Source organism: Helianthus annuus, chromosome 17 (genome assembly GCF_002127325.2).
Source record: "Helianthus annuus cultivar XRQ/B chromosome 17, HanXRQr2.0-SUNRISE, whole genome shotgun sequence".
In the NCBI taxonomy this organism is placed as follows: Eukaryota; Viridiplantae; Streptophyta; class Magnoliopsida; order Asterales; family Asteraceae; genus Helianthus; species Helianthus annuus.
In genome coordinates this window covers 47,840,306-47,856,271 of record NC_035449.2, presented here as the reverse complement: position 1 = coordinate 47,856,271, position 15,966 = coordinate 47,840,306, and the positions used below count along the sequence as shown (strand labels likewise).

Sequence of the window (15,966 nt, the reverse complement as noted above, 5' to 3'; positions counted from 1 at the left end):
GTTTGTAATCTCTCACTTTCTTTCATATTTAGCTCTGTATGATCCATGATTTATTCGTTTGAAGGTATAAACATCTTGTAGGGCTATTTTAAAATATGTTTATCCATTATTGACACTTCGGACCCTTATATTCACATAGTTTCCTTGTTTGTCAACTTTAGCCCCTCTAAAGTATTCTTTCACATGTTTAAAGCTTACGACACGTGTCAATACATTATTGGACATGAATTTTCGAGGTGTTACAGTTTATGTAAGATCCAAGTTTTAATGAAACTTATATTTTTCACTTGGTTCTTTCGAAAACCACTCATGGATCTTTAGATCTACATGACTATCACCTACTTTGATCTTTATTTTTCAAGAACACATTCATTCATTCAAGTACATAGTTCATGTGTGGATGATTCTATCATCCTACAACATTTTTACTTCTCATCTTGCTAGATCATGTTTTTAATCATGATCTAGCAAGACCATATGATGATTCACATCATTCCTACTAGCAAACAATGATCAACATGCATAACAACTTGTATTTATCATGATTTCTTCATCTAACAAGTTTATGTTCATGTCTTCTTCATAAGATTCATTAGGGTTCTTAACATTTTGACCAAGATACATCATTAACCACTTAAACAAGATGAAAAATGCAAGGATCTAAGTTCTTACCACTAGCTCAAGGCTAGGGGAGTTCAAGTGATAAAATGTGGTGGTTAAAAGAAGATAAGAGAGGTCCTTGAGCTTTCGAACACACCGAGCTTAGTTGTTTGCACTTTAACACCTATGTATGCTTGTGGATTGGATGAAAGAGCTTGAATGATGGTGATGGTGGTTGTGCTTGGGGTCGGCCGAAACAAGGAAGAAGGAGAGGAGGAGAGTTGAGTGAAATGGGTGTTGTGAAGTAAGAGAATGATGATCTTGAGGTTAACACTTATAACCTCCAATATGCTATAGTCTTATGGATAATATGTCCCTAAACTAGCAACATAATCACATAAAATATTGAAACAAATCCATGGGTGGGCCACCCATGGTGACCGTCGCCAAGGGGGGGGGGGTATAGGGTTGGGTTTCAACTATATAGTTAGTAGTTTGGTTGTAATCCAAGTGTTTAGTTAGTGTCTTATGAGTGTTAAGTAATATATAGTGTGTTAGGGTGTTCGGGGACCCTAACTAGCTCAGAAAAATAAAAACAATGTGTTTAACAATATTTTTGTGTTCCGGGTAATGTCCGGTTGTTTGGTTTGATACTGTCCCGTTAAAGTGCTTAATTAATCCGTAAGGTGTCTTTTATAATACTTTTTGTGACACTTTTAGTTCCCGACACTTTGGAAAGTATACAGGACTATTTTGTCAAGTTTTTGCACATTACTAGCATAGTTAAATGCTGAATTTTGTTATTAAGTGCAGAATTATGCATTTAGAGTGTGTTTTAGGCACTTCCCGGTACTATAATTATCACCTAGTGACGCAGTTTTATGGTCCTCACTTCCCTACACTCCCTACTAGTGTTGTACCCTGTCTCTGGCTCATACTGGCCTAAAAAACATTGTCTGTCTAGGTGCTGGCATTGTCAGCATGTTTTCTGGGTTATCCGCTCACTGTGCTAACTGTGCTTTGTGCATCAAGTTCGTCACTAAATTTTATGTGTAATATATGAAGTGACAGTATGAAATGTGATGCATATGTATGTATGTAACAGAAATCAGAAAGCAGTTTAATCACAGTTGAAATCAAGCACAGTCATTAAGCACACATTAAATATTAATTAATTATACGGATACCTGTAATTGTGAGGGTTGTCACATCCGCTCCATACTAGCACACCACAACTGAATCCAAAACAGGTCTAGACCCGATCTGAGTCAAACCACCATCCTTCGCCATTAACCGTCTGCCGGAGGTCATCTCCGTCGCCGTTGGTACTGCTGGAACAACCAACCATCCATCCAGAAATACCACTTAAAGTTTGATATTAAATCTGAGTAAGATCCCTCGTAAAATTAGACAGGGAGAGATAAAGAATTCATGAACATCTATCACAGGTTCGGTTGTCTTACCGGATTTCCATGTGAATCCCGACATCGGTCGGAGCATCGGTCCAAGTTTCACCTGTTGTTGCTATCGGAAGCAAGGTAACAGCCTCCCCCACCTCACAGTGAGCCCACAGACCTGACCCGAACATCATTCCGCCGCTGCTCACCACTCACCACCCCAATCGACACATCCCTTCTCAGCCGCTAAACACCACTCGCCACCACTCCTAGACCACCACAATCACTTGTCGCTACCCCTAGAACCACCGTCGCACACCCCCACTCGACGCGACGCCACACCCCACCGTCGCATCTTCGCTTAACACCACCACCACATCCGCTGCTACCCACCATTCTTTTTCCAGACATCCTCGCACCACCAGTGATGCGCCACCACGTGTGGCTGCAGTGCGCGGCAGGAGACCCACCAGACTCCATCTTTCCCTCACTCTAACACTTTGTTCCCGAGTCTCGTTTAACAAGGGAGATGGGACATATGTGATGTAAATTTAAAAAAACCATGTTCTTGATAATTTTTAAGGATATAAGGGGAGGAGAAAGGAGGGGAAAAAGAAGAAAATTTGTATCTATATTTATCCTCCCAAATCGGAGAGATTAGGAGAGAAAATCTTATTAATTACTAAATTACCCTCATGTCTAATTAAATGTTTTATTTTTAAAGGGTATGATGGTAAAATTGTTCCTTTCTTTTCTTTTCCTCCTAAATCGGGAACACATAAAATGTTTGATTTCTTTTCTTTTCCTTTACTTTTCATTAAACTCGGGGACACGGAAAAAAATCACATATTTCCTTCCTTTTCTCTCTTAATTCACTTTCCTTCCCCTACCCCTGTTATATGAGACTCGGGAACATAGTGTAAAAGCTGAGGTGTTTGTGTGTGTAATATTCAGGGGCTAGGGTTTGGTGCAAATGAGGAGAGGAAAAGAAAAATAAAAGGGATTATATAGTTAGGGTTTGGGTAGGTGGGTTGGGCTTAAACTGCGTATAAAAAATGATGAACCAACTCGTTTAATATTTATAAAACAAATATAATAAAAATATATTTACTAGCTTAAATCAAGACGAATGTGTACAACTTATATAAATAAATATAGACACTTGTATACAAATGTGTGTATTGAAATTGTGGTGAACCGCCACCGAGATTTTCAATTAAATGACGTATTCGCTCCTTATATGTTGTTATTATTTAGTAAATAATAATACGTAGTATTTCCACACGTAAATTTACGTAATTAACCAGTGTCGAAAACACGGGTTGTCACAAAAAGGCGAATTGGAAATAAATAATCCCACCTAACTCAATTTGGCCGATAATAATCACAAGTCAATTTGATCAGAACGAGGATACGAGTCGATTGATGTAAAACTTACCTCGAAATGGCTTGATTTTTGTTAATTGGAAGTTTAAACACCCGAATTGAAACACCGTTTTCGTGGGTTGGGGTAGTATTTTGATGTAAGTTTTACATCAACCGACTCGTATCCTCGTTCTGATCAAAAGCCCTACAACATCGGTTTGTAATTCGGAAAAAAACTTAACTCTGTTAAGCTATTTTAACGGCGGGCTATTTTACAAAAAAAATTGACATGTTCGGATTATTATCGGCCAATAACTGACTTGGGATTATTATCGGCCAAATTGAGTTAGGTGGAATTATTTATTTCCAATTTGCCTCACAAAAAATATTTTTGGTTATTTTTAAAAGTTTAACAAAAAGGATAACTTCTTCAATGACTGGAGATCAAATGTGTTAATTTTTTCAATGTCAATAATCTAAAGGTGTAGTTTCGGAAAATCGTGTATCAAATTCCTGATATCGATAAATAAGGGAAGATTATTGTACAAGAGAGGGTTATCCTACAAAATGTAGGAGACAATCTAGGTCGTCGATTTGCAAGATCATTGGATTAAATGATGAGGTGACATAATTGTAAATACAACGATTCTACAAATAGAAACACAAATTGAAAAAAAGTAATATGGTGTTTTCTCATGTGACCTACTTCCCCCCAATTTTCAGACGACTATAACCTTTTCATATAATAATATTTAAAAAAATATAGCGCATTTCAATCTCTTTAATATGAGTAGACTATTGCTATAGTTTTCTTAATTTAAAAAAAAAATATGATTACGTTCCAATACGCAATTACATACTAAAACATAATCAATGAATTCCTACATCGCGTTCCATATTTGCAAGCAGTAACAAATTCTCAATATAACACTACGTCTATAATCAAGTACCATATGATCAATGAATACGCAAATCACGTGCCAGGTACTCAATGCATACCAAAATCTAGATTCATATATCATGTGTGAAAAAGCGGTAACAAATGTTTAATGTAATAATCACATACCGTGTCTTCAAGCAGTATCAAATGCTCTATGTAACACGACATCTACAATCACGTAACGACTTATATTACAGATCTAATCACGAACCATGTCTGCAGGCAGTATCAAATGCTTTACCTAGCACGCCATCGATAATCATGTAACGACTTATATTACATATCTAATCATGTAATAGCATAAAACAGTTACGTTCTCATTATATTGAATGTATAATAACGTAATAAACATAACTTTAGTAAAAAAAACATTATTCAATGAAGAAAATTATAATAACGTGATTACGTACTAATACATAATCACGTGACATTACACTTGTTACCAATGGTACATGATTATAAATGTAGGGTCACACTAAACATTAGTTACTGCTTGCACATGTGATACGTAATTTAGTACTGGAACATAATCATGTAACGTTACACAATCACGTAACTTTATAGATTGTAATTTTTTAATAAATAATTAAGAAAACTATAGCAATAGTCTATTCAAATAAAGAGAATGAAATCCTCATTGATACAATATAATTTAAAAAAAATATTATCGTATGAAAAAGTTGTAGTCATTTGAAAATCGAGAGTTAAGCAGGTCATGCGAGAAAAGACCATAGGACTACTCGGAGTGGAGGCTTTAAAGGAGGGCGTGAAGCGACACGTGGCTGACACCTTAGCAGAGTGGCAAACCCAAAAAATGCATAAGGTGAAAGGCCGACTTGAAAGGGGGGGGGGGTTAAAAAACTAACCAATCATACTCTCGCCCAAACTCCATAACCAGCCACCAACCTCAATGTCACCACAAACCATCGCCCCACGCCATGAAGTGGGGCGGTGTGCCGACGTTCTTGAAGCCCCACACCATTCTTCACGCCAACGAATCCGAGTAGTCTAATACCCTTCCCCCTTAAACTAAAAATGACATGTATCAAACTGAGATTTTTTGCTACGTTTTGTACAATAAGATTTGGTAAATAATATAGACTAGACCAAATGTGTAGTGAGATTTTTCGCTACGTTTTGTACGATAAAATTCGGTAAATAATATAGAGTAGACCAAATGTGTAATGTGATTTTCCCTACTTTTTGTACGATAAGATTCGGTAAATAATATAGACCAGACCAAATGTGTAATTATTTTTTTTAGGAATATTGGCCTCTAATAACCCCTACTATACGCCATTGGCAGTCCCACCTTTCAACTATTTTTATTCCACCGGTCATCAGTTAAAAAAACTTAACTCCGTTAAGTTTTTTTTCCGAATTACAAACTGACGTTTTAGGGATTTTGATCATAATGGGGATACGAGTCTGTTGATATAAAACTTACCTTGAAATTGTGCTCGAAATGACGAAAGCTGTGCTTCAATTCAGGTGTTTAAACTTCAAATTAACAAAAATCAACTCGTTTGGAGCACCGTTTCGAGGTAAGTTTTACATCAATAAACTCGTATTCTCGTTCTGATAAAAAATCCAAAAACGTTAGTTTGTAATTCGAAAAAAACTTAACGGAGTTAAGTTTTTTTAACTGAGGACCGGTAGAGGAAAAATAGTTGAAAAGTGAGACTGTTACGGAGAATGAAAAAAAGTGAGACTGACATTGATAATGACGCCTAATAGAAATTTTTAGAATCCAATGTTTTTTTGTTGTGATTACGTGTAAAATGTCAGTAAATAAAAAAAATTCTAAAACACTCAAAAGTCATACGAGTATATTATTTACTAGGTTTTTACCTGGGATTGCTTCCTGAGCTCGGGAAACTTAGTTATATTAATTACTATTTGTTACTCATACGACCACATTACATCAACCATCTCATTAGATTCAACAAAAAAATTGTCTTCAAATCACCGGATTAGATCATGAACGCATATTAGAGGTCAAACAAAAGCACAATAGGACCACATGAATAATATCATTTCCACTTTTACTTCAATGCACTTACATGTTAGGTTGATTTGAGATTTTGTAAAAATGTTTGTTTTTGTACTTTTTACAAAATAATATGTTGACCAAAATTCAAACAGATGTTGACCAAAAGTAAATCAGATGTTGAACATAAACACTACTGAATCTATAACAACAGACACTGATTATATTCAAACTACTGATACATAAACATTGATTCTTTATTCCACTGTTGTAATCTAAGCACTGATGTTGAGCATCAGTGCTATCTTCAAAGGGTGATCAGACCTTGAATGGACAATGCTTTGATCTTCAACAATGCTTGGATCCCATCAGTAGTTTGAGCTTCAACTTTTATGCTTCATCAGTGCTTGGATTCCAATGTACGTTGAAGCTTTGCTGAGCTGTCATCTTCAAGTGCCATTCTCTTGATAGCCTCTTTAAAATATACAGCTTCTTGCTCTTTCTCTATTGCATCAGTCAGCTTTTGCCTTTTTATTTGGTTTAACATAATGACAGATGTATCTGATGATGTGAACAGTGGTTCAGAATTGTGGACCTGCTTCTTTGACATGTCAATAGTTTTGTAATCAGGCTTCTTTGGAAGGCTAGGATCTGTTTCTCTCTTTTTTCTCAGCCTCTCATAAACTTCATCAGTGTACTGCTTTGTCCATTTTGCTATGGCCTTAGCAGTTCCAATCTTTGCATCAACCAACTCTTGTTTCTTTCTTTTATAATCCAAGGTAAGATCATCAATAGCCTTTTTGTATTTATGCCAGTTTGGTGCTGACCTTTTCATGCTTGGATCTCTTTTTACTCTTTCAATTCTATTGAGTTCTGTCTTGAGACCAACAAGTGGCCAATCTTGGAATTGTTCTTCCTTGGCAGGGTAGAACTTCTCACTCATGATTAGTGCCAGAAAGTCTTTTCTCAGATCTTTTTGCAGGCCAGGTTCTGGTGGTAAATTTGACATTTCTTTACTCGAATCTCTAGCATAGTCTTCCATGAGCTTGACTTTGGTGAGTAAAAACTGATAATGACTTTGAAACCACATTGTCATTTTCTCCTTGGCATTCAAGCCTAGCTCTTATTTCAGCTTGTCTAGCTTTTAGTTTTAGATATCCTTCCATGTTTTTTGGATTTCTAAAACCAAGCAGAGAAGGGAATTTCCTTTTTGAAGGATCATCCACTTTGTAGAACTGCCTCATTTCATTCTTTACTGCATCGAGTTCCAGTGGATAACTGGCAGCTGCTGGGGTAGTATCTGCAGAGTCATATCCTTGAAGAGCTATTGGATCTTTGATTGGATTGACCAATTTTGTAAGAATGAAAGATTCAGGTTTGGTGATTTTGTAAGGTACAAATGAAACAGGATCAGGTGCTGGTATGTCATCATCATGCATTTGAAACTTTTTTCTTCTAGTATACACATTTTCAGGAGGAAACGACGAGGTAAAACTTACCTTGAAATTGTGCTCGAAACGACGAAAACTGTGTTTCAATTCAGGTGTTTAAACTTCTAATTAACAAAAATCAACTCGTTTGGAGCACCGTTTCGAGGTAAGTTTTACATCAATAAACTCGTATCCTCGTTCTGATCAAAAATCATAAAACATTAGTTTGTAATTCAAAAAAAACTTAACGGAGTTAAGTTTTTTTAACTGAGGACCGGTAGAGGAAAAATAGTTGAAAAGTGAGACTATTACAGAGAATAAAAAAAGTAAGACTGACATTGATAATGAGGCCTAATAGAAATTTTTAGAATCCAATGTTTTTTTTGTGATTACGTGTAAAATGTAAGTAAATAAAAAAAAAAATTATAAAACACTCAAAGTCAAAAGTCATACGAGTATATTATTTATTTACAACTTGAAAATGAAAAGAAGACAGCACCGCCAGGAACAGAAAACAAATTTCAAAACTTCCCGCCGTCGATCTCCCCCCTCTCACCCCCGCTAAAAACCATTTTTTCATACTCCCATCCCATTTCTTCCTCAACACACCATACCATTCGCCATTGCAAATGGAGACCTCCAAAACTCGATCCACTTTCCATACCATCACTTCCAGAGAGCTCAACGGCTTCAGAGGTACTTTCTTTCTTTCTTTGCTTCCAACTCTTTTCTTCAAAATTAACCACCTTTTTACAATCCGATTATACCTGTTGGATTTCATAGAGTTTTTGTATTGTAATTCAGTAAGGAAACGACCGTGTTTTGCCGACGACTCGTCTCAATTTAGTCGAATCGGAGCTTTTGATTATGGAGTTGAGGATGACGTCACTCCTCCCATGGCTTTATCCTTTTGCAAGGTTTGATTTTGCTCGCAGTTTACTATTATTATTAAGGAAAGTTGTTGAAATCATCCGAATAATCGATCGTGAAACCCTAATTTCACAAAGTGTTTGTTAAATAAATTTGCAGACTAGCAAAAATGCTCATATTCTTGCTGTAACTGGAGAGGATGGATATGTTTGCTTATACAACACTCGCTTCAAGTTTTCTGATTCAGCTACCAGTGCAGAAAATGCAGGTGAATTTTTACTCACTAAACATAATTATAGTTCACACTTGTTTGCTAGAAGGGTGTATTCAAAGTTTTAGTTTTATATTTGTTGCAGAGAAAGCTAGAAAATGCCAGTGGCTTGCTCATGACAATGCTATATTTGATGTGTGTTGGATAAAGGTAGAGAAAATTCAAACCATTGTTACATAATATTTGGATTTGGTAAATTCATTTGTAGCTTTGTAGGTTAAAGTTTATGACTTTGTTTAAATTGTGTGAATGGTATTCGGTTTTCGCAGGATGATACTAATTTACTAACGGCGTGCGGTGATCATAGTGTGAGTAACTCTTTACAATTTCAGATTTTGTTTTATGACATTATATTTAAACATGTGGCATGATATGAAATGTTTTGGCACTTGGATAGATTAAAGTATGGGATTCCCAAGAAAGAAAATGTCTTCTAGCACTAACGGGACATACTGGAAGTGTGAAGTCCGTAAGTGCACACCCTTCCAACAATGGTATGTTTGTGATCCTTTCAATTATATTCGTCCGTGAAGAATAACTGAATATTGATCTAAATGATTGTTTGTGTATTGAAGATATCATTGTATCTGGTTCAAGAGACGGTTCTTTTGCTTTGTGGGACTTGAGGTGCGCTAAATCTACGCGAGCACACTCAAATACTCTGTAAGCTCCTAGTGTTTATTTACAATCCGGTCATGTTTTGGCTATTAGTTAATTCTGAATTTCTGATCACTTGTATATTTTTTTTTCAGACCAATAGCAACTGTTCAAGGGGCTCATAAGTCATCGAGTGTTAAAACAAGGGGTAGGCATAACAAGGTTAGTGTCAAGAAAATTTACATATCGCTGATTAATACTTGTATTTACTAGTGTTTTTAACCGAGCGCTTAATGATTTAGGCTGCTTCAATGAGTGTTACATCGGTTTTATATATGAAGGATGAGGTTTCCATTGCTACTGCTGGAGCAGTTGACAGGTGTGTAAGAGGCTACCAGAATCCATTTACAAGTTTATTTCACATTACTTGTATTTTTTGTCATTTTAATTTTTTGAAATTTTATTCTGTTGCAGTGTTATAAAGTTCTGGGATACTAGAAGCCTTAAAGCTCCCATCACTCAGGCTTGTTCGCAAGATACATCATCAAGGAAGTGGGTATGTATTCAGTTTGAACGTTTTGCTGAAATCATATATTACAGTACTTCACATAAAAAATATCGACGTCATTGCATGACACATTGAATTATCTTTCAGGTAAGATCATACGGTATTTCTAGCTTATCCCAAGATTTAAACGGAGTATATATTTCAGCTTCATGTATGGACAGCAGGTACAGTTTTAACAATAAAGGTTTAAGTTCGGGAGTTGACCGTTGACTAGGTTTAGTTGTTAAATTGGTAAGGTCACGATGAACACACAAACTCACAAATACACACACTCAGAAAATAAAAGATTGCACACTTGTTTTTACTGCTCAATATTTCTGAATGAATAGAACTGAAACTTCAACTTACATAAATAGGGAAATAAACTTAAACGTGCATATGCACTACTTGCAGAAAAATAGCTAACAAACCATAAAACTAGCAAGAATAAGCCTACGTGACTGACTCATTCTATTGACTTATTAGAGTGAAAAACCAACGGTAAATAAGTTGCCAACTAGACTGCCAAGTGAATGTTGACATTGACTTTCAACATTAGTATCATTGATATTTGAACGTTATATAATCATGCAGGATATACCTCTTTAATGTCCTACAACTTGAGAAGGGACCTGTTAAAAGTTTTGAAGGATCTAATATCGGTACTTTTTTTGTAAAGGTAATCAAAACATTACTTTTAACTACCAATTATCAGTTAGATGCTACTTTTCTTTTTGCTTTATTTAATTTCCAATGTTTTTTCATATCTTTGCAGTCAAAACTGAGTCCTGATGCAGGCCATATTGTTGGTGGTTCGAGTGACGGTTTTGCCTACGTATGGCAGGTAAACAAACCTCAAGCGGATCCTGTTAAGCTTGAAGGCCATGATGGAGAAGTGACTGCTGTCGATTGGTATGATTTCGTTTAATTTTACACTTATAATATTTTGGTATACCGCTATTTTTATTTGACTACACACATGTAAGCATACTTACCGTTGTTTAACAACCTGCAGGTGTGCACATGAGGTAGGCAAAATAGCAACTGCTGCAGATGATTCTGTGGTCCAGCTTTGGAACATCAACAGCAGTTGTTATTCAAATACGAGATCTCCCTCATCGATACGAAGGAGAGAACGAACGCTTCCGGTGATGAAACGTAGAAAGCTTTTTACACAGGAAGATGAAAAAGATTCTAACATAGGACCTGATCCTGACTCTCCAGTTGAATTAACGGTCCAGACCGACTCTCCCAATCTTACATCGATACCCGAAATAAGAACTCCAGCATCACTCAAAAAACAGTTATTCAGTCCACATATCAGAGACGCTTGTGAGGGATCCCCTGATGCTAGTTTTGGCAGCCCGTCTTCTGTGCTAAATCCGCCACCCTCTATAAAAAGAAAAACTATTTTGGATTATTTTCTAGCACCGTCATCATAGTGTTTGGATTATGTAGAATGTTAACCGGTATACTAATGACTACAGTAAGAACCAGTTCTTTATGATTGACATAACGGTGGTTACTGTTGGGTTTTTGAAGATTACTAGCAAACAATAAAAATGAATATAAGCTACTGTCAACTATGCAAGTTAGTGACATCTCACAGATGAAGATGTTTGTTTATGCTGCAAATTGAAAAAAAATTTCTTAATTAATTTATTTTATCTTCTATTTATGAAACAAGGATTAAAATTATTGTTGAAATCAACATGAGAGGTCATGTTATCTTTGAGAAAAAGCTGAGTGAATTTTATTTTATTTGATATTTCACTGTAAGACAATGTGACCTTTTATGTTTGTTTAAACCTGAGAGGTTCCCAAACTGAATTTTGAACAATTGTGGATTTGTGGATGCATAGCTGCATATTGCCCAAGTTCTTTTGGGCAAACCCATTTGGAGTGAGATTGCAAATGATTTTAGTTGAACTTTGATGTGGTTCAAAAAGAAGTTTGGAACATATAATGAGATCGGTTTGAGTTTAGATAAAAACGGCTAGAATTTTATTCTTTATTTTTGTATTTGTTAATAATTTTGGGTTAGTTATTTATATTGATCTTTTTGATAAATATAAATAAGTTTTTTGAGCTAATGAAATGATGTTTTCATAAATATGTGTGCTATTGTATACAGAGGTTATTGGATTAGGGGAGGATCTTAGTTAGGGTTTGGGGGAGCTCCAACCCCCTTTTTTCCGCTTTGATGTATCGAAAATTGTTATCAAACTCCATAAGCTTACCCAAACACCCCAAACTTGAATAAGATAAGCTAGATGTCCCAAATTTGAATATTCTGTAAGAAAACATGAAGATTCATGACGTTGCTAAAACAAATTTAAATCGCACCAAAAACCCTCAAGTGAGATTCATATTGGCAAAGTTAATTCTTTGTATAATATCTTCCTTAAGAGTACTATATTACCGGTTGAACCATATTCTATTGCTATTGTTTTTGCTTGTTTTATTGTCATATACTTCCAAAAAATTTGAATTATTATTGTTTATATAAAGTTAGAGCAATAAGGCCAACAACACAAAAAGCAATAATATTTGTAAATTAAATCATGTGTTTCTTATGCAAAATAGAAAGATTAAGAGTTTAGCTACACCACTTATTACACAAAACTTATTAACAAATCTCTTGGACTAACAAAGTTCGCACGTCATTGTTAGGTAAAACCACTATAAAAAAAGAAAGTAAGAAACAATCATACCATGAATGCGAAAATGTGTCATACTAGCCTTATACATAAAAAAAGCAATTTATTGAAGGCCATGGTTTTACATACTATACCCACTATATGCATATTGTGGGATCACGTTTCTCTCACTTTTCAACACCAAAAAAGCTGCCAAGAAGGCAAGAACAATTGCAGGAGCCAGTAGATTCTAGATTGATTAACTCACACCATTTATGTGTGTTAATTTTAGTGTCATAATTACTTGTGTTTGTAACATGGTTCAGCTCTGGATGAACGGGCCCTCTGGACATCATACATGAGTACACTAAGACCAAACTTAACTATCGTTCATATAGAAAACTTAACCAGATCACAAGAAATTCTTAACCGTAGCGTGCTTACACCACATCATGGTTGCTAAAGTCGCTCTCTACCGGGCCGGCCCTAAAGCGAACTACAAAGTCAGGACCCTATTGAATTGGTATAAAGAAAGCAACTAAGATTGGTATTTGAGACACTGAATAACCATAGTGATGCTTTTTCCAAATGTCGGCCGTAATCTCTTGCAATCCGCAATCAGTTTCACATTGGTTGCTCTAAAGACGTAGCTTGCGACGAGGGTTGGTGTGTTGCGGCATTGCTTTTGAATTCTGGAATGAAGCGTGCGCTGACGATGTGGACTCCTTGAGTAAAATCCTAAATTTTGGGCCTAGAAACATTGTTTAAATGGGCCAAAAAAGTCTAATCTATGAAAAAATTTGAAGGTTTTTGTTTTTTGGCGGCCCTAAGCCTTAGCCTAGATTAATGGGCCGGCCATTGCTCTCTAATCGGTCGACCAGTGAGTTGAGAGTACTTAGACTCTAGACAGAGAGTACTCTCAACTTTGATAGTTGTGAACCGAAGGGCTGGATGTTGCATCCCACATTCAAGCCTGACTTGGGCTCACCTAGCTAATCCATGGGCTACACTATCTTTGACAGTTTGACTTTATCGTCATCCCATCCCATGCTTGGATGATGGATCCCCTTCTAAGTTCTAACAACTCGTTACATGTCTAAAGTTACCTATCGCAAAATAAAAAAATAATTAACACAATAATAATATTATATTTTTTTGAACGCTCAACAAAAATTTATTAATAATTAGCGAGAAGCTACAACAAATTACACAAAGCCAAACGGCTCACCGAAACAACAAACCAAAACAGTTTCAATGCTTAACCAAACCCTTCAAAGTTTCTCCAAGTTTCCCAAGTGATTGCCGGCCTCTTAGACCATGTGTAGTGGAAGGGGAATATAATGCCCTCACCCTAGGGCATTTTACGCCATGTGGCAGTCCAGTCAGCAAAGAGGTATTATTGGGCGTTTTCTAAAATGAGTGTAATGGGGATGGGGCATTATTGGGGCATTAAATAAAATAAAGAAAAAACCCCTAAAAAATCTCATTGGTCAGTCAACCCTTCCACAATTCCATTTAGGCGTTTTTTATATAACGCCAATGCAATTTTTTTTTCAAAAATAATGCCCAATAATGCCCTATGTAATTGGGGGGGGGGGGGGGGGGGTTATATTTGAAAATAATGCCCCACTACGGGTGGTCTTAGGGTGGAGGGTATCATTCAAACACTTTAGGGTGTTTGAGTTACCGTCTAGTCAATCATCTCATGCCATGTCAACTCTCCCCCTTCACTTCCCATTTTCTATTCAAACGCTAGGAATGATTTAAACACATGGATAGTGGTAGAATTTTTTTTTTAAAAAAAAATTATAATTGGTTGATAGGGGTTGAGACCCACCATTCACCCTCTATCTCCCACCTCTCCTTTTCTTCACCGGTTCAGTGAGTATACACCGAAATTGCACGTCCCCGCTCACCGAAAAGAGGCCTGCAATCATTCCCCCAACGGCAAACTCGGACCCTGATCTCACTCCCCGCAATCACTCCGACCCCCCTAATAGAAAGAAAGAAAGTTAAGTTGGGTCAACATTTTGTTGACTACAAACATCATGTCGATATGTCGGCGAGCGGACAAGTTGAAGTGAAAGACCTCTCATACTAAACTTTTGTTTTCTCTTTTTGTCTGTCCTTTTTTCTCGCTCACAGTCACAAACACTGAATTTGATTTCCACAAAGATTTGTTTACTGTGCAAATGCATGCCCTCATCCAATTATTGCACCATTCTCTCTCTGTAATTTTACTTCATACAAAAAAAAAAGTTTATTTTTTACATGTTTTTTTTGTTAATTATTGATTAATACTTTTTAAGACCATGAGCACGGAATCTGTTAATTAAATAAACTAGAGTAGCTATTAATCTTACCGGAGTTTCTATTAAAGTATAGTCGTTTTTTTTGTTGTAGTTTGATATTCAAATAATCATAATAATTGGCTTTGCAGGTCTTTGGATTCGGTTCAGGTCAAGGAGGAGCGGGACCAATGGAAGTGGGTTGGGGCTGCTGCTGGCGAATTCTCGGTCAAAGATGTGAAGCGTCACTTGTCTCTCCGTAGATGCCTAGCGTCGATTTCGTTGTGGAGTGGAGCAATCTGGTTACGGCTAAATGTAATCTTCATGCTTGGAAAGCCGAGATGGGTAAAATTCCCACCTTGGCTGCCCTTGTTAAGCGTGGAGTGGTTATTGACAACACGACATGCATTCTTTGTAACTCGGGTGAAGAAAATGCTGATCATCTTTTCACCAGATGTATCGTCGCTGCCCAAGTTTGGTTTGCGGTCTCTAGATGGTGCAAGATTGCTCCTGTCATCGCGGCGTCGGTCAAGGAAGTTCTTGAAGTGCACAATCAGGCTGGTCTTGCGGGTAAAGCTAGAGGCGTTTTCTGCGGGATTGTGAGAGTGGCTTGCTGGTGCATTTGGCGGGCGCGCAACAGTCTCAAGGTTTGATAATAAGTAGGTGAAGGAGGCAGAGATTATCAGTGATATCAAATCGCTTGGTTTCCTTTGGATTAGTAATAAGAGTAAAGATAGAAACTTATCTTGGGAAAATTGGTGTAGTTTTGTGAATATGTAGTCCGTTCTTTTGTTGTTTGGCCGCCTCGTTTTGGGGTTTAGTCAGTTGTGGCTATTGAAATTTTCTTTTCAAAAAAATAAAAATAAAAATAAATAATAAAGCAGTTGAATCAAACACAAATAAACATGATTAATTATATGAAGATTAAGGGTATCATTTCTCACGGGTTATACCTACGTCAGTCTACTTGTGTTGATTTACATGCTTATAGTGATGTTGACTGAAGCGTAAAAAAATGGTAATTTTGTTCAT

The 15,966-nt window shown here is 36.5% G+C and overlaps 2 protein-coding genes across 2 annotated transcripts; both read left to right on the top strand.

The window, feature by feature from the left end:
• The first annotated feature begins 8,227 nt into the window (after positions 1 to 8,227).
• Positions 8,228 to 11,553, top strand: LOC110922952 (denticleless protein homolog). The gene is made up of 14 exons (XM_022167147.2): positions 8,228 to 8,418; positions 8,527 to 8,639; positions 8,752 to 8,860; positions 8,949 to 9,013; positions 9,133 to 9,171; positions 9,261 to 9,357; positions 9,439 to 9,526; positions 9,616 to 9,682; positions 9,763 to 9,839; positions 9,935 to 10,016; positions 10,116 to 10,192; positions 10,602 to 10,686; positions 10,783 to 10,919; positions 11,023 to 11,553. Exons 1-14 carry the CDS (start codon positions 8,352 to 8,354, stop codon positions 11,447 to 11,449), a joined length of 1,530 nt encoding a protein of 509 aa, XP_022022839.1. The 5' UTR covers positions 8,228 to 8,351; the 3' UTR covers positions 11,450 to 11,553.
• A 3,644-nt stretch (positions 11,554 to 15,197) lies between these two features.
• LOC110924155 lies at positions 15,198 to 15,587 on the top strand. The gene has a single exon (XM_022168191.1). It carries the CDS (start codon positions 15,198 to 15,200, stop codon positions 15,585 to 15,587), a length of 390 nt encoding a protein of 129 aa, XP_022023883.1.
• The last annotated feature ends 379 nt before the right edge of the window (positions 15,588 to 15,966 follow it).

Excerpts from the sequence above, each read along its gene's own strand:
- LOC110922952 (XM_022167147.2), top strand. The coding sequence starts at position 8,352 with ATGGAGACCTCCAAAACTCGATCCACTTTCCATACCATCACTTCCAGA. Across the intron at positions 9,172-9,260 it reads CGGCGTGCGGTGATCATAGT|ATTAAAGTATGGGATTCCCA; the intron begins GTGAGTAACTCT and ends GCACTTGGATAG. Across the intron at positions 10,017-10,115 it reads ATACATCATCAAGGAAGTGG|GTAAGATCATACGGTATTTC; the intron begins GTATGTATTCAG and ends ATTATCTTTCAG.
- LOC110924155 (XM_022168191.1), top strand. The coding sequence starts at position 15,198 with ATGCCTAGCGTCGATTTCGTTGTGGAGTGGAGCAATCTGGTTACGGCT.